Here is an 18,638-nt window from a genome sequence, read left to right on the forward strand (position 1 = left end):
CCGTTGTCCAGCACAGCGGGTTTTTGGACACAAGTCTCCATATGGTTCAGGCAGAGAGGTCTAACTCTGCAGCAGCATCTCCTCCCCCCGTTTGTGTGCGTGAACTCCTGCCTCTGCTTTTATTCACGCAGTTTCCAGGGATCTGTGAATACATTTCTAATCGTCTGCTCAACATCAAGCAGAGGAAATACAGGCTTCCACCGCATGGGGAACAAACCACAGTTAAGATGACCAGGAAACATTCATAATTTTTAATTCACACCAGTAATAAAATTGCATTACATTTTTCATAAAATAAATGTTCCAGTTTATATACAGAAAACAGACTGTACAGAGCCCTCCCCCAGACCCCAAAAACTCACAAACATACAGGCAATGCAGTGCTCAGCTAAGCAGGCACAACTGTACATCTAAAATTGTAACTGCTTTGTGTTGGGGGGGAAAAGTACTACAATGTATATAGTCCTCTCTGGACCAAGAATTAAAAAAATATTGCAGGCAAGCTGACAGGCACCCTCGCTGCTCGCGCGGCCGAGCGCCCATCCCACAGTGCTTCAGCGAAGCAGGGTTTGTTATTGAACCTGGGACTCGAAGCTCCCGTTCAGCTGCCCTTCTTCATAGTCCATCTGACACAAGATCATGTTGTTCTTCAGGAAAAATTTGTCTCCCACGCAGAATCTGGAAGATAAAAAGAATTAACGGGTGTAAGTCTGAACAGAGGTTAGAACAGGGGGAATTTGAGGGAGTTCGGGTCTGAAGGTGACCCTGGGGACCAGAATTTGATTTCCAGCTCTGCCGGTGGTGTGGGACCTGGGAAGCCCGCGTCCTTCTCCCCCCGCTCCTCTTCCCCGCACACGCCCTGGGGTTTTGCCGTCCCTTTTCCTGGCACGGTGGAGCTCAGCTCCCAGCCATAGTTGTACAAAGCAGCTCGGGGAGCAGGCCCGGTCTCTGCCGGGTCCCGCGCCAGGGGCCGGAGGAGGCCGCGAGCAGTTAAGGGATTTGTCCCTGCAGACGAGAGGTATCAGCTCTACAGCCAGGAAATCAAACGGGCAATATTACACAGAGACTATTTGAAGTTTTCGCTGGTATCCACATTTCCACGGTTCCCTCGGGTGAGGCAGTATTTACACTAATTTCCAGGCAAGGACTGGCTATTAAGTCTTTCCTCACCCCCTTGTGTACAGTGCGGAACAATAAATAGAAATTTCCTGGTGGCTGGACTCCTAACCTTTATCTTCATTGAGCGAAGGGCACTGCTCTCTATATACCATGTAAATTGTTCTGTTTGTATTGAAGTTGACAGAGAGGCTTCTGATATTTAACAATTTTATTTGACCATTAAGGTCAAAAAAGTTCTACATATAAGATCTGAGAGGTGTGAATTGACAGCCAATAGCTTTTCCGCCCTGCCTACTTGCTCAAGAATCAGAAGCTAATCTTTACTTCTTAAGATAACAAGTAATGCTCTTTGCACCCAGTTCAGGGGCTGGGTTTTGTCCATCCCACCAAGGGGCCAGGACAGACCAGAGTGCAGGGCTGCGCCTCCCTGCCCCAAGCGCTGCGTCCTAAATCAGCCCCAGGTCCCTAACGCAGAGAGTCGCCCCGGCCCCTGCGCCCAAAGGCAGCTCTGAACTGACAGGAAGGGGTGGGTACCATCCTCTGGCAAAGCCGAATATTTACTGGGCTTTGAAGGAAGATTAGTGGCAATGATCCCGTCCGCAGGAGACTTAGCTGACCTCAAACGCCCATTTCCTCTGCTGCCAGGCAGGGCTTTGGCAGGAACGTTGCCTACTCCTTGTCTAAAATGCTTTCTAGATTTGTAACCCGGGCAGCTTCAGGTAGAGCATCTCCATAAAACTCCATTTTGTGCTACAGGAACAGGAGTGGTCATTTTAGAGCTCCTTTATAGGTCCAACACAGGCACAAGTTTTCTCCAACTGGACACCTGCAAATAAACTGATTAATTTGCCAAGCTGCTACAGAGAAAACTGGGCATTGCTTCTCACTTCATATGATTTCACTGGAGACTTCCCATCTTCTTCCCTCTGCAGCATGTGCATTAGTAGTTCTGAAATTCAACCTTTTCTGAGTATTAAAAAGCTAAAAATTAATCTCAATTTAAATTAACAGCTTTTATGCTAAAAGCTGTACTGCACACACTCTCCTGAAAACCACCTTCCCCACCAGTAGATTTACTCACGATAAATAACAGACATAGCTACTTGCTTTCTGCCACTTATTCCTACCTAAGTACAATGTAAAGTTCCAGGAAGAGAAACGCAAATATTACTTTTGCCACCAGCATCACCAACCTGGTTTGGGTCTAGAGGAGCCGAAGGAGGAGTGGGAGAACTAGGGAGTTGGGGGGTGTGTGAGCACATGGGAACTGAAATGCACAGCAGGGGTACCCTGAGACCCTGTGAAGTTTTGGGAGAAGGGCTTGATTCACTGGAAAGGCGACTATTTCTTTCTACCTGCCAGTCCTGTAAACCCAGCGGTAAACTGGGATCTCTTCAGCTGATGCATCGCAACTAGAGACAGAGGATTTAACAGGGCAACTTCAGACACAGTTTCACGCGTCCCAGCCCGCAGCTCTCTTCAGAGCGGGACGTGGGACCCTGCTGCCAGCCCCATGCTCGGAGCAGGTCTGTCGCAGAGCCCGTCTGGCTGACCGAGTTCCAGCCGGCAGCAGAGAGAAACAGGCGCTGAACCTACCCTGCCATTTCTACAGAGTGATTTTCTTCCAAGCAAAACCACGTTTTAGATAATGGCAACACAAGCAGCTGGATTTCCCGCAGCCCTTGTAATACTGACCTATTAGCCACTTACAGCGGTGACCAACTTCTATTCAGTATTGTGACAAGCAACGTCAACCTTGTAACAGTTTAAAGCACGGTAGGCTGCGTAGCTTTGTAGGAAACCTGATGTTTTGGAGCATGAAGCTAATGAAAATACTGCACACTTGGTAAAAATATTAGAGATTTTGCTCTGATGGATTTAACACTCTACACAGACAGAGTCTAGCTATAGAAGGGCAAGTAAGCTGGAAGAGAAGGGTCTTCATAATCAAATCTTTTCATAGCTGAAGAATGAGGTGGGATTTCAGGTGGGGATTCCAATTCAGAACTACTTTTGGCATCCGCCTCTGCCATTTTGACTTTAGGGTTACTTAAACTCACTGTTCTTGGTTCAGCTTCCAATGTCATCTGTTAAAGGAGCAGTGCCATTCTGCCCTTTTGCGCCAAAATCTCTAGAGGATAAGTCATAAAAGTTTGTAGTCTTCTGATCTCAGCCAGAAATAACAATCTACACATAGCTCTATGCTGTCCATCTACGCTCAGCCCATCTTTCAGAAAAACTCAGCTCCTCCCAAATGGGGCAAATCCCTCGTGCACCAAAGCACGATTCTGCCAGAACGGGGGGATCGCCTGCACTTTCCTGCCAGGCAGTGACAGTGCATGGAGGTTATTTTAAGGGCAGAGCAGGACCGCACTTTGCACTGAGTGCAGTAACAGTGTTAGCAATTGCAGAGGGAAGAGAGGGAGAGAGGTGCTTTGGGGCCTTTGTACTAAAGGGTGAAATTTAAAAGAAATTCCTGAAAATGAGAACTAGGCGGTACTAGGCTTTTCCATGAGAGAAGCTAGGGTAAAGTAGGGGTTTGATGACAAACACTCCTCCTACAGACGCCAAGGCCAACCCAGCACTCCTGCCTGTGCAGCCCAGAGCTGTGACTTGCCTCTGCCAGAAGGGACCTTTGAGATGCGCTAGCCCTAGTATCGGCATGGAGTTTGGGAGCACTCCTTTTCTGCCCGGCCTTCCTCGGCAGGCTGCAGAAAGCTGAGCCTGAGGCCTGAGCCTGGCAGCACCCCACAACGCTTCCGAGACCGGAGACAAACCCCATGAACCACCAGCAACGTCAGCTGTGTGGAGAGAGACCGCCTCGGGGAGGGAGCGTATTAGCTCTGCAAACAGCCACGCGCTGCTGATCGGGAATCACGGCTGTGGCAGAAGCATCTTCAAGAGTAGCAAAACAAGACTGGGCAACTGAAAGATTTAGCGTGGCTTCGGGAAAGGAGCCCAAGGCCAGGAGCCACTAGATGTCACTGCCGCCCCGGCGCTGCCACCGCGCCTGTGGACGCTGCCGATATTAATAGGAGAGGTTTCTACCTCGAACAAACGCCGCCTCTGCCTTCAATAACGTGATCGAGTAAAGCCACCTGAGCTACAAACTGCTCGCCCGGTTCTCCTCTTCCATGCTCTGGCACCAACCAGCTGCAACCCCATTCATCCCCATGAACTAAACCACTGTCAGAGGGCACGGAAGGAGAATCAGGCCCCATTTTGCACGGCCTCCTAAGTTTAGAGGGAAAGGTGGCAGGGGTTTGCATCCACACACGCACTGAGTATGGCTACTTCATTAGAGATCCCACTGTGACTTTTGCTTTAGGGCAAGAGAGTGATGAGTTTTTAAGTCAGGCTTTTAACTTGACCTTTACAGAATTAGGTTCTACACCTTCCCATGAGTTTTGTCATCTCTCTCCCATCACTCTCTCTCTCACACCTTCACATGAGCTGAAGCGTTGTCTCCTAGTTTCATCTTTGGGAAACACAACCACAAGTCCAGAACGTGCACCCCAGGGCAGCCCTCGGGCCCTGGGCAGCCACTAGAGCAGTAAGAACAACAAGCATTTTCAGGCCTCTCTTGGACAAGGACGGATGGACGCATCAGAAGGCCACACTGTCTCATGTCTGGCTCCGTGGGCTTCCGTTCTGCCTACCATCACCAACAAACAGGGTGCTGGGAAGATTTTTCACAGCCCTCCCGAATTCGGCTAGCTACAGGTAGCCCGAGGGAAAACTTTGTGCATTCATTATACTCCTTGACGTGCATTTTTCACTGGGTAAAACCCAGCAGAAATACACAAGTCCCACTCAAAATTACACCACCAAGATCCCCTATTAATTACAAAACAACTAAAGGGATTTGTTCCTAGTGTTGGACAGGGCTTATCTAGAATATTTTTCTCCTTCCTATCCCTTCTCTTTCTCCTTCCTCTTTGCTGTCCCCAGTTTTGAGCCTGTCAGAAACCTGATTTAAGCAAAATAACATCAGTTTGCCAGAAGAGGTCTAGTCTCCATCATCTGTGTTCTGCAAGGAGGGCAGATCCTGAAAGGATGCTGAAGCGGTTTTTTTAATTCAGCAGCAGCTGTGCTGCATACAACCGTGGCCAGATCTACAGTCTGTGTGCCCCCCTCGCCCCCCCAACTCCCACCAGCTACAAGGGGGTTTGCAGTAAAGGGGCTACAGGTACTTACATGCATCACCCAGGTCAGCCTAATAAACCAGCCCAAGTCACGCCAGCAGGCTGTGAGCCCCAGACAGGTAGCGTGGATCAAATATTTCCCTTATTTTGCGGGCAAAGGTATAAATTAGTTTGTGTTTGTGTGTATAATAACCGTGTCCTCACCGCTGGTTGCAGAGCTGACAGGCAAAGCAGTCCAAATGGTAAACATTATCTCTGGCCCTCATCACCATCTCAAAGGCAGGGATCAGTTTACTGCAGGCAGCACAATTCCCGGTGGTACCAAAGAGCCTGCCAAAGAAGCACAATCATTAGAAGCCATTTTAATTAAATGGTGGAAGGACTAATTAAGTGTAATTAGCAGTATCAAATACTGTATTGCACCAATAAATAGAAGTTGCAGTCTTCATTTCGCTGACCAACCAGTGTGCGGGAACTTGGGATAAAACTGCCTGGTGAGCAGGCTCCGATTGTCGAGATGAAACTTCATTTGGTTTGCGAGCCTAGGGCTAATTTGCTGTCTAATGGAGAAAAGCATTAAACACTTAGAGCACTATTTTGGGGCTCACAAAATTTCAGTCAAAAACTATCTGCCTCTCTGCAGCGGTGGGGTAGGTGCTCGGAGCCGCCCGTCCTGCTCTGCGCGTGCTCGTCCCGTCCGCGCTTGGCCGCAGCCTAACGGAGGGACAGGCTGGCAGCCTCTCGCAGCAAGACGCAGAAGACCTGCAAACTTTGCCAACCCTGGCAAGCAAAGCTAGAATATAACTCAGGAAGAACCTCACTTACCTGCTGTGTAAAACAAAAAAGCACAATTTCTCTTGTAATGAGTGCAACAGCGTTTTGCAAGGCATCTCAGAGAGCAAGCCCTCCTCCCTGGCCGTGCCCCCCTCCTCCCGCCTCCACATCCCTCCCGGGAGCCAGCTAAGCCCGAATAGCCTGCTCAGCCATTCCACTTCAGCTCCCCGGTCCTCGAGGACAGCCCTTCAGCACTGGAAGCTTTGCCATTTTCATCTTGGCTTTCACTATCTGTCTCCCCAGATGTCTGCCGATGTTACAGCTCCCGCCGGGGAACTCAACCAAGACTGCAGTGTCCTTCCCTCCGCCCGCTTCTCCAAAGTGTCCCCACAGACCCCTGCGCGTGCCAGGGACAGCATGCCACTGCGACAGTAAAGCCACACGAACTGGCCGGGGCATGAATCAACAGGCCGACAAAACCAAATTTCACCCGGGACTGTGGTCAATACGCATGTGGTTAGTTACTTTGCTTAGGAGATGATGAAAATTGTATTCTTGGGGCGATGAGCCTCAAGACGTACGGTTCCTGCTGACCATTAGCTCTGCGCGTGCAACGCGTCACTGCCCGCAGACAGATTTGGGCTCGAGGTTTGTTTCAAGCCATTGGTTCCGGCTGATTCCACAACAGGCAGACGAGAAGCATCAGGAAAATCTATAACCAATTTCTAAACCTGCAATTTGCCAAGCTAATCAATACTAATTATTACTGGCCAGTAATTGTGAATTAAAACACCCAGCAATGTTACAGAAACCTCCACACGACTCTCCCACCCTCGCACAGCGCCGTGCTACCAAAGTCAGCTTGCTCTTCAACTATAAAAAAAGGCTACCCTTATTTTTCATTAGAAGTGGTATCCGTGGTCTTTCATCACGCCTGGCTGGAAAACCCCAAGACTTCCTATAAAGAAGCAGCACTATGTTTTCCCTGAAAGTTAAACAACACAAACCAACGGAAACACTTGTGCGACAGAAAAATCGCAATGGAGTACCAAAGTTTCTTCCCCTAAGATCCATCATGTCAGGGCTGAAAGGCAGAGTAAAATCCCAGCTATGTAGCTCACACTGGCAAGCTCAGACCATGGAATCGGTACCGGGGCAGCCCCTTTCTCCCTGCAAGCTGGCTCCGGCTGGCCCCTGCTCCCGCGGGCAGGCAGGCAGGGGAGGCAGCTGAGCGCGGTGCTCGGCTGCCTAACGCCCGCAGACAGGACTGAAAAAATGCGGCACTGAAAAGCGAACAGGTCTCCACCCTGAGACGCCCTGGCTCTCATTCAGCACCCGCTCGCAAATCAAGCCATTAATACAGACACCCCTTCCTCCCTCCCCCGACGTAGCAGCCCCCTTCCACCGCACCTCACTTGGGCAGAGCAAAACCTGACAGCTTTTGCCGGGGTTTTGCCATTTTCCGTACAACCAGGCATCTGTTTTTAGAGTACCCAAGTCACAGCAAACTCAAAAAATGAGTCCAATACGTGTTAGGCAGGGAAAGTGGGAGGTTAATCCTAGATTTGCTCTGTGCCCAGCACTGCTACATGCACAAGTATAAAATATCCATTATTCATTAGCATCACAGTTGTGTGGAGCTCAATCTAGATTAAACAAAATAAAGGGGCCCCAGACAGCACCATTTGCATTGTTAAGCAGGCGCTTTTCTTCAGCCTTCAAATAGGAGACTTTTCTAAATGGAAATGATGGGGAAATTTGGACAGATGTTCACTTAACTATTTAAACAGTTAGCTTAAGAAACATGAAAAATGTATTTGGCATCGTATTCACCTGTCTCCTTTCAGGGGTTTTGGGGGTAAACCAATTGTTAAACAGCTTTGACTGTTTGCATAAGATCTGAAGCTTATGTTCTGTCCAGCTGAAATCGTGTTGCCTTCTAATGTCTACACAAACGTAGCTTCCAGCTAGTCAGCGTGCTAATCTTTTTCTCTTCTATCAAGTTTCACAGTCCTCCATACCCTCCCTTTCCCAACAGATGAACATTTCACACTTATTCTAGCACTTCCCAATTTTAATCTGCTTTTCAGGGAGTGATTTAGAGCCCTGTATATTCACCATGCTTCTAAAAATAAGCTGTAACTTGTAGCTCAGTGAATATGATTTTTTTTTAATCTGCTGGAAGAAAAAGCAAAATGAACACAGACTTTTGCCTTTTTTGTTTGCTTATAAAAACCCTGCCTCCTCTGATACCTACTTACCCAGAAGCTACTTGAGCTGAAACTTTCTGAGGTGGGGAGCTTAACGTTATTGGAGGAGGGAGAGAAGACAAGGAGCAGGAGGAAAATCTTCCACCCCAAGCCCCATCTGTGGTTAAATTTAAAATAACCCCACATGAACAAACTGATCTGCATTCTGTCCCCCAGGCACCTTCCTAACAGATGCAATACTCTCTCGCACATTCATGCACACAAAGTTGAAGCGCATTAGAAAAACCTATCAGAAGATGCTCAGCATCTACTTACTTGGAGCTATCGGCATAAAAGAAGCTGGAAGGTTTCAGTTTGGAGTTGTTTTGCTTCTTCTAAAAAACCTATTTTTTTTCATCTCCCTTTGAAGTTAAAAGGCAACAATTTTTAAGTACAGATTTATTCCCCCGTATGTAACAGGAAGACCGAAGCAAGCTTGTAAATAAGCATAGACTATGCAGATTTAAAATTTAGCACAATTAAACTTTTACCCTGTGGTAGTAATTATGTTTAATGGCTCTTAGCCTGAACTTAACCATGTCTATTGTTGTCAACCAGTCTAAAAGCAGGAGTTTGTCCAAGGACAATTTTCTGTAGTTTATAGGCACACTAAAAACCCCGCTACGCGCTGTTCTCATTGGCCACTGATGTTAGTGTGTATAGTAAAAATTAAAGCTAATTGGCATACAGGAGCAGCAGCGAATGCAAATGAATTAATGGGAAAAGAAGGGAGCGTTCCTGGAAGCGGTAGGCAACTGTCGAAGGATGCTTTTTATGTAGTCTCGTCTGGGCTGAAGAGTGGTCTTCTGCACGATGATCCAGACCTCACCAGTTCCGTGAACACACCCAAAGTTAATTCAAACTGTAGTAAAGTCAAGAGCACCCTGTAGGTTTGGGGGGGGGGGGGGGGGGGGGGGGGGGGAAAGAATGGTAAAGGGTCCTTAGGGTCCTTACTGTAGGGAAAACAGGAAGAAACTTCTCATATGAACACACATTAAGTTGAGCACCTTTTAAAGATTTTTTCTTCTCTGACCAAAATGAGCAGGGTGGCTAAACTGAGAGCCTTCTTGCCTATTTCTGTCACTACTAGAAACAACAATCTGTTTCCGTCATTGCCTACAAGACGAAAGTCCCCATTTCTTCTCCTCTCTCTAGCCTGGTGTCTGACTAGCTAGCAGCTTGCAATCGAGGAAGAGGGAAAAAATCTTCCCTCCACAGAAAGAGTGAAAATTTTGGAGCTGTTGATTTCACAGGAAACAAAAAGAGAGGAACCAGGGCAGGCACATATAAATAATGAGTGGTACAAAAAGGATAGGTTGGGACTGTCGATCGGATTTTTTTTAAACAACACAAGAACAAGACAAGTTCAAAATTAAACAGCTGAGTTGAGACTGATAATTCCTCAGAACAAGAGGCTTTCTCAACACTGAAAGGTAAGAATTATGAGTTGAAAGAGGACTAAACTCTTACCTACAGATAAATATCTACATTTGTAGATATTGTGTACAGCTACATATTTCTCTGTGTATTTGTATATCCAGATTATCTAGATAAGTTTTTGAAGAGCTACTGAACCCCATGCTCATATTCTGTCCAGCTGGCAGGTGAAATAGGTTTTCCCATACACCTTCCCTATATGCCTGCTGCCATTTATTTCCTAGCTCCATCAGGACCTGCTGTAGAACAAGACTTGCTTTACGCACCTGAAACTCATCATCATGAAAAGAAAAGCTTTTCCCCCTACCACTTGAAACAAACCAACAACTAGTCTTCCAGTGAGGACGGCTCTTAACAGCTTGCAATCAGTATTTTTCCCATCTGTGGATACTAGAAATATGCTGAGCTACAAGTCTGATTTGACCAAAGTACTGAATACACCAATAATCGCAGGGAAAGCCTGAACATCACTTAAAAAGATAAAAAGAATAAGCTTAAAAGCAACTTCAGACTCGAGGTTCCCAACTTCACTGTAATCAGCCTTCCTGTAATATTCAGAGAAACCCTTACCAATAGGCATTTCAGCATGGTAAATAGATATTAACTGGTGCACCCTCCTTTCCAGGACACCGTTGTCAGTGCTGCAGTGGGAAGTCATGTCAGCTGAAGAAAAGGAAATGCAGTTTGATACTAATGAAGTTGGTCAAACTGTCCTCTCATGAAGCCTTCAAGTTCAATCCCAAAGAATTTACAACTTGCGTGCCAAAGGGTTTGGCATTCACGGATAGCATAGCGGGAGGAGCTGAACCAGCGCGGTACAAAAAAGACCTCTGGTCGGGTGATCGCACTAGTTCAGAGATTACTGGGCATGAACTGCAAGGTTGCTGAAAGGCATCTGTTTTCAGTTGAAGAATCCATCTGAATGTTCACTTATTTTTACTCCTTTGGTCTCTCCCTCCATATTTTCAGTAGATATTTACAGATATTACAGTTGGGACTCTTAGCAGGTAGGAGAAGTCCAAGTCCTCCTCCCCTGCCCCAGCCTTCCTTACGGTAAAACTGAAGCCGCCGACCTTAAAACCCACCTTGGTTATCTCTGGCCCTGTTGAACACACATGCAACAATGTCCTCTTAGGGGAGCTCAAAAACAGCAGTCAGAAAACTGCAAGGTTGAAAGTGCTAGAGGCATGCTAGTATACCACAGCCTGGAAGAGTTACTCCCCATAAGCTTTCCTCCTGACTGGGAGGTGTAGAGAAGGGGGAAAAAAAAAAAGGGAAAAAAAGCAAGCAAACAAATCAAGCATTGCTTGTTTATCCTGAAAAGCATGGGCTGTGAGAAACCCCTGGACCAGCTACTACGGAGAAAAAAAATCTGTGCTTTAATATCACAAAGCACAAAAATGTTGCCAAGACACACTGTATTTTGAGCTTAATTAATCCTCCTTAATCTGTATAGATACCAAGCATAGAAGTGAGGGCATCCTACATAGCAAGCAAGACGCTCCCTGTCGCGATGCAAGAACAGCACTTCAATTTTGCAACATGTTTAGGCTCTGAGCAGATACCATTTGTTCAGCCACACTGCATTTATACCTCCCCTCCCCACGCTGAACGTGTCCCTTGAAAAGCAGGCCGGGCGTGCTCTCGGTGCATGCATGAGCACTACGCTCCTCTGGTGGAAAAAAAATCCCAAAGACTCTCCTTGCTGCTTCAAAGGTGTTGCAGGTTCTGCAGGCTGAAGCTACATGCAGAGTATTAGTGATGCCTCTGGTAGATTAACTTAAATTCTGCAGTTTCGGCATGCACTTCTCGGTTCCTGAAGACTTGTGCACGTCCAACCGTGGTTTAATTGTTTGGCTTAGGGCCTTCACTACCGACCTGGGGAAGCCCACCAGAAGGAGGGTATTTGCCTGCGTCCTCCGGCGCCAGAGAGCAGGGCGCCTGTGTTTGTGCAAGATCGCTTTTCATATCCCACAGCAAAATTAAACCCTGCACGTTTGCCAGATATAGAACACTTCGTCTAAAGAGCTCTCAAAGCGATTCACTAACAGAATGAACCTGCTGGGGCATTCGGAGCAGAGCAAAAACCAGTATCCAACAACTGGAAACCCCAGTACCGAGCAGTGGACTCGTTTGGACTAGGAGCTGCCCAGGGTGGAGTTCAAGCTGCCATGATACAAACAGTGCTGAGGGGCACCAGTGGCAGGGGGTGGCAGTCCTGCCAGGACGTCGCCGTCCCTCAGACGGGGGCACAGGGCTGCTCTGCCCGCCAGAGGCACCGCCGCCACGCATGGGTTGCGGCACCGACGCCGTGCTGAGGTTGCGGCACCGACGCCGTGCTGAGGTTGCGGTGCTGATCAAAACACGTGGGAAGTCGGGTGAAAAGAATTTCCATGAAATCAACGGAGAGCAGCATCAGGGCTTCCCAGAAAGCCCTTCTTCTCTTCCCGATTCGCCATCATTTTTTAATGCAGGTTTTGAGCTTTCTTTGGAGTCTAATTAAGGCCCTAATCAGTTTAAATGATGAAAAACTTTCCCAACACCAGCATAACAAACACGCAGAAGCAACAGTTCTGCTCCTGTAAAAGCGAGCCTGACTCGCCTTTGCTCGTGTGAGGGCACCATGCCGAGTAAAAAGGAAAAATCACATTCTTCATCAGCACTTCACAGTGAAATTTAAGTTGTCAGTTCCTCCCGGGAAATCCTGATGCAAGACCCAAACCGTGCCTGTGAACCGGAGCTTGGTGAATGTTTAATTACGCTAGGAACAAACACACATTGCTGCGTGGGGGCTGCGAGGAGCCATCCGAGCTGCATGCTAAGCTTCTCTGTCCCAGAAGCAGTTTCTTCAATAGCATTTGCTTATCAAAAATAATTAGAGGTAGGAATGCTGGAACTGTGATTATGAAACAAATGGTAAATCTATTTGCTCAGACAAAATGTATCGAAAGATACATCTAGACACAGCTGGAGACTGAGGTGATACCGCAAGGATAACAACTCGAGATCCAATTTCATCTTTCATGATTAAAAAATGAGCAAGAAAGTGTTTTATGAAATGTGAAGGTTAACAAATGTTCCTTCACAAGCAATGACGACAGTTTATCTTTTGAAACAAATGATCAGGCTATGGTCTGCTAGCAGCTCCTGAAATACATTTGAAAGATTTCTTCTAAAATTCCACCGAGGACCAGCGCACGCGGCCAGCAGCCCACCGCGCTGCCAACACCTCGGACAAAGCCGGCTCCAAAGCGACGCCGACACAGCGGGGTGGGAGCCAGCCGTGCTCCTGTCCCAGGGCTCTGCCCCACGCCGATGGCAAAAATCCAGAAATTCATCCCTGTCCCTGATCCCTGCAGCGGCCGCAGCTGCTCCAGTACGGCAGAGCCGCTCTTCGCCGACGGCGGCGGCGCCGGGGCTCTCGGCCCGACATCTGCCTGCAGGAGGTGGTGCAAGCAGGGGCCCAGACCTGCGAATCGCCTAATTTCTAAGCTGCCCAAAATATTCCAGGAGTCCTTCCTGTCTGTAGGTAAGCACCTATACATTGCTGCCTCCACAGCGATGAGGCAAGCGGGAGCCTGACGCTGGGTGGTAATGGCTGGGTCTTTGCGGCCCCGGGCAGGAACAAGCCTGCTGCATGCTCCCAGACGGAGAGGGCGCAAGGGGAGGGGAAACACGTCTCACCGCGTAATGAAGCACGTATTCCCAAACTACACACTCGGCTCACAGGCAAATTCAAAGAAACTTTGGTCTAGAAAGAGATTATGAAACACCAATTTTTTTTCTCCTGGTCATTACACAGCAATATTCCTTTCGGACTTCAGATATAAAAGAAACATATATTTACATTTATGGGTGCAAAATCAGTCTAGCTTTTAATTTTTCACATGATGGTTGACCTACTAAATATCAGTGCAATATTCACCCAGTTCTTATTCAAAGGCATATAGAGGAACTGGCCAACAATAAATTCCTTTGACTGTCCTCCAGATAAAGTACTCCCTTTTTGGTGCGAGTACAGTGTGAAGTATGAAAACTTATTTTTATGAATGAATTCTGCTAAAATTTGACTAGTAAATAAATACCGTGAGTTGTTGAACAAGGAAAAAAAGATGTGGATAGAGGCTCTAGAACTATTAAAGGGAAGGAATTATATAATGATGGGAATGGATAATTCTCCAAGAAGAAAAATTCAAATTAGCAGGAGTGAACAGACAGTAGAGAAGATGGTGATGGCAACTTTAGTTCCTTCCTTCTGTTAATAGAACTAATAGTTAAAATTGAGAGAGAAAGAAATATTATGTATAGAAAGCAACAGAAGGTGTTCTAAAGTAAAAAAAAATTGCTGTAAACTTCCATAAAATACGAGACTGCATAGCAATGCCCTTATTCCTATCCTAGGACCCTGAAATGGTTCCTTAGCATCAGGAGAACAGAACCTAGGAATGCAGCAGAACCCCCCCAAAAAGTAGTATAAACCTAAATTTACTTATTAGCAAGAACACAAAACATCACAGTTGTTAAGCTGGCTAAATTTGCTGGGATATGACAATTATATTGTTCTTCCTAATAAAAAACAAGTAAGAAATATTTCTAGTGGTCAAAGCTGCTGTAACAGACTAAATTCAGATAAGGGAAAAATATTTCCCCCCCCCAGCCCCCCCGAAATTAGCTAGTAGCATAATGTATGTACACATAGCCATCATCCGAGGAGGTTAAGATTAGCCAGAGACTAGAGGAGACCATGCAGCCAGTTGAAGTGTTTGGTACCCTACTGCAATACGGGCAGATGCCCCCCATTTTTACTCACAATATCTACAATTTCTTTAGTGCGGAGAACGTCTGGGGCCACATAAGCCTTCTCTCCACTATTTAACCATGCCGCACAAATAGCAACAGACTCCCCCTTGGTGGACCAGGGATTATTCTAACCCAACAAATGGAGGTAGAGGGGCTACGAGACCCCTTTCAGGCACAGAACAAGTTTGCTTCAAAGACTACGCTTAACTGCTGCTGTGACAGAAGCTGTGTGGACATGGTCGAACGCTAGCCCCAACTGTTGCCTTCCATGTTTCATGTCACAAATTGCCCTCTCTTCCCAAAGACGGGATGTGGCCTGTTCCCGGGGTCTGCAACTCCTGGCTTCTTTCCCATCTCTAGCACAGACCTCTGGTGTGCCCCAGAAAGTCGTGTCATCTGGGGCCAGTGAGAAGATCACAGATTAAGCTTTTCTACCTCAAAAGAGCATTCTCAGGATAAACCAAGGAAAGAAAGAAATGCTCTACAACTGCAGTGATAAAAAGGTTCTTCTAAGCAGCATCGATACCGCTACCTCCTTTGGCACTTTAATGTGTCTGATTTGATGCTGCATGTTATTTTTGTTATGAAACTAGAACAAACCAAAATCAATACGGTGCTCATTAGATGGGCAAAACATGGGCTAGCTTGTAGGTCTCAAAAAGTAAATGTAAATGGGAATCACTGCCCAGCTAAGTATTTCCAGTAGGGTCCTGCAACATGTAGAATAACACTAAATATCTATCTTTCAGGTCAGATTAAAAAAAACCAAACCGAACACACACACACACTCCCTCCCCACTGTTTATCAAGTGCACAAATGACAAAGCCTAGAGAAGTGATAAATAATGAAGAGGAGATGACTGATGTAGAGACCTGGATCGGCAAGCTGGGTGCAAACAAGATATGGGTTTTAATACAACCAAGTATAAAGAAACACTCCAGAAACTAATGCAGCCTATGCTTTCTGGAAGGAAGACTATTCTTGGAAGAAGCTCTCCTGAAAGGTTTTGGGGGTCCTTGTGATTAGCACCTAGCACGACCCAGTTGTGATACTATGATGAAAAGAAATGATGCAATCCTTGACAAAGGAAGATCAAGAGCTGTTATATTCTTCACTGACACATCAGAATTATGTCCACAACACAGAAAGAGTACAGCTGAACTGAAGGAGGGTCAGTGAAGAACCAAAATGCTAATTTGGGGTTAGAAATCTGTGTGTTAAAGAAGCATCTGAAGCTCAGTTTCTTCAGCTTAGCAGAGACAGGGTTAAGGATACTTCCAGAGCCAGTGACCTGTGGCATTAGTAAATACTCAGACTTAAGACAAGGTACAAAAATTATTTCATGATAGTGAAGATCATTAACTCTTTCCTCATCGCACGCTTTCCACCTTTGCAAAGGCTGTTTATCCTGTCTTTTCCCCTTCAGATGTGTTCCACCTTTACCCAAGCTCCTCCTCACTTATGTTTTGGGGACGCATCCCACCTAACCCTGTATGGACCCGCGACTGCTGCCTGAGTGGCAGAATTTCAGCTGAGACATTTCATGCGTGCCCTGGAGAGTTTCAGCTCAAGCAGGAGCAAAAATCCTCATGTGGGCAGGATGCTCTTGTGCACTGCGTGGCTGAAAGGCAAGGTGGCAGCTCCCATACGGCAGCTAACAGACTTATTTCTTCTACTTGGCTCAGTGCTTAAGCTCTCATCTTTAGAAGGAGAAACTTGTTTGTTCAAGTTTGCTAAGAAAATATATTTGCAGGAATGTTTTACATTGAAACATGTGAAGCGTCTGATCATTGAGACTAAAGTAGCCAGCCTCTGGACACCACAAGATTAGATGGCATTTTACCTCCCTATCTTAAAAGAGCGTGTTGTTTTTGTTTTGCTTCAGATGTGTTTGCTGGTTGAGATTGCATAGGAAATGCTATCAGTGCTTTAGGAAAAAAAAAGAAGACACACACACATTAGCTGGAGATGAAGTACATTCTTCCAAAGGGAAAACAAAGCAAAACTTGGAGTGTTTTGCAGTGTGACCCTCATAAGAATGTTTGCATTAGGCCTGCTGCCTTATTAAAATTAATTTGTGTTTATATAAATTATTTTTTACAAAACCCCTATACACACGAGGCAAAAAATCCCATGTCTTGTTATGTATTGCAAACACACACTGACAGGGTAGTTCTAACTCAGAGTTAGTGATGGTCTCTGCAGACTTCCTCATGAAGAAAAATTTTTTGAAGCTGATCTGTAATTTTGGAGTGTTTTGCTCTGTTTACTTAAGGAAGAGACAAGAGCCCCTCAGAAGGAACCTTACTCAATATAAGCACCAGAAGTCTATCTAAAAGCTATCACTGAAAAAGAAAAGGTAAAGGTTTGGTCAGATCTCAGTCAATATGCAGGAGTATAACATCAAAGATACGCAAGAAGAATTAACAGTCTTTTCCTGATTTTCTCAGCAAGCACTCTTTGTTCTTGTTGGTTCATAATAATAAAGAGTTAAGTCACGCCCTCCTCCTTCCACCTTGCCCTAAAAATAGGATGCCAAGTCCCTGACTACAACAGTGCAAACAAAAAGCCATGCTTAGACAGAGGAAGAAGCTCCAACCTCTTCTGGGCAGGGCTAACCATGCACAAGTACATGTTTTCATAGCAGAGGTTTAGAAAGACAAACAGCTGGTCGCACACTGAGAGGCTTTGGGAAGAGCCCACAGTACGTTCCTCTATTTACCTCAGGTAATCTCTGCGGCAAAGAATGAGATTTGCTTTTGTGTAAAGAGTTGATCCAACCTCTCCAAGACGACAGTCACAGCAGGCACACTTTAGACAGTCTTCATGCCAATACTTATCCAGAGCCTTCAGCAGGTACCGGTCCTTGATCTTCCGGTTGCAGCCAGCGCAGCCCTTCTGCTTCCCTTTGGGTTGTACAGATAACATCGGCACACCTGCAACGCAAACAAAGCATTTCCTTTAGAAGGTATCAGACAGCCTGAATAGGTTTCCTGCATTCAGGGTAGCACTGTGAGCAAATACTGCTGCTGGTTTCGTTACAAGGAGTTCATATTGCAAGAAGCTGATGGTCAAAGGAACTGAAACCTCATTTGCTGTCATAGGGTAAGTGGGGGTGTGACACTTGCAGGAACACAGCCCTTTTTTCCTGAGGGTAGGGCTGACACAAAGCACCAGACTTTTTTTTAATTAACATCTTGCAGCAGGATAAACTGGCTGCAATGTCAACATTTGCTTTTTCCCTCATTACCAGTACCCTTGTGTTGTTAATTACCTGCTACAGGCAATTATGAAGATCAGAAGGGCCACCACTGTATGTACCCCCAGTCCAGCATCTTGGCTGGATCAAGCTTGATGGGGAAAAGAGAGGAGTGGGTATAAAAAGATGTGGTATGCCACTGTTGTTCCTCTTTTGTGAACGCCACTGGTCACAGAGGCCTCAGTGAAAGCTAACAACTAAAATAAATGTTATTCAAAAGCCCTCGAGGACTGCTGAGAATAACCCAACCATGCCCCTCTACCACTAGTGAAGCCACGCTCCTTAAGCGAAGCAGAGCTTTCCTTCTCCTCTTGTTCTGCTGGAGAAGGTAATAAAAACCCAGCTTTCTCCTCCCTGAAAATCCCTGCTGGGACTGCCAAGCAAGCGTGAGCTAGCTGGGTATGAGGTGGTGACAGGACATTCGAGTCACTAGGCTGGTGGAGACTTGCTGCGGCCACCTTCCTCACACTGCTGTCTCCAGCTTCTTCCTCTCCTCCAAGCGATAGTGCCTCCCATGGTGAGCACTGACGGGTGTGAGACCTGTCGCCCTTCTCAGTTTGAGAGGGAGGACGGGGAGGATTTTATGGAATCAGCAGGCAAGGTGGAAAAATAAACAAGGATTATACTGTGGGGGAGGAAGGGGACAGGAGATGATGAAGGAAGAAACGAACTCACGGAGACACCAGAATCCCATTTTCTCCAGAGCCTTGATTTTACTTTGTTACTGATTTTTATTTTTACTAGTGCCAATCACTTAACCAATGCAGAGAAGATGAGAGGGGAGACTCCAGCTACAGTAGCAGGGGTGTCACTGGTTATATACTCTTACACAAAGTTAAGCCACCATTTCTGTA

General features: G+C 46.4%; 1 protein-coding gene across 1 annotated transcript in view; it reads right to left on the reverse strand.

Annotated features, from left to right (window-relative positions):
• Positions 1-248: 248 nt before the first annotated feature.
• LMO1 (LIM domain only 1) overlaps positions 249-18,638 on the reverse strand; it is a 62,190-nt gene continuing 43,800 nt past the window's right edge. The window contains exons 2-4 of the mRNA XM_075162777.1: positions 17,248-17,461; positions 5,469-5,594; positions 249-678 (exon numbers count right to left, since the gene is read on the reverse strand). Of these exons, the coding sequence (XP_075018878.1) occupies positions 573-678; positions 5,469-5,594; positions 17,248-17,461 (446 nt within the window). The 3' untranslated portion in view covers positions 249-572. The remainder of the gene's footprint in view (positions 679-5,468; positions 5,595-17,247; positions 17,462-18,638) is intronic.

Source organism: Calonectris borealis, chromosome 14, assembly GCF_964195595.1.
Source record: "Calonectris borealis chromosome 14, bCalBor7.hap1.2, whole genome shotgun sequence".
Taxonomy (NCBI): domain Eukaryota; kingdom Metazoa; phylum Chordata; class Aves; order Procellariiformes; family Procellariidae; genus Calonectris; species Calonectris borealis.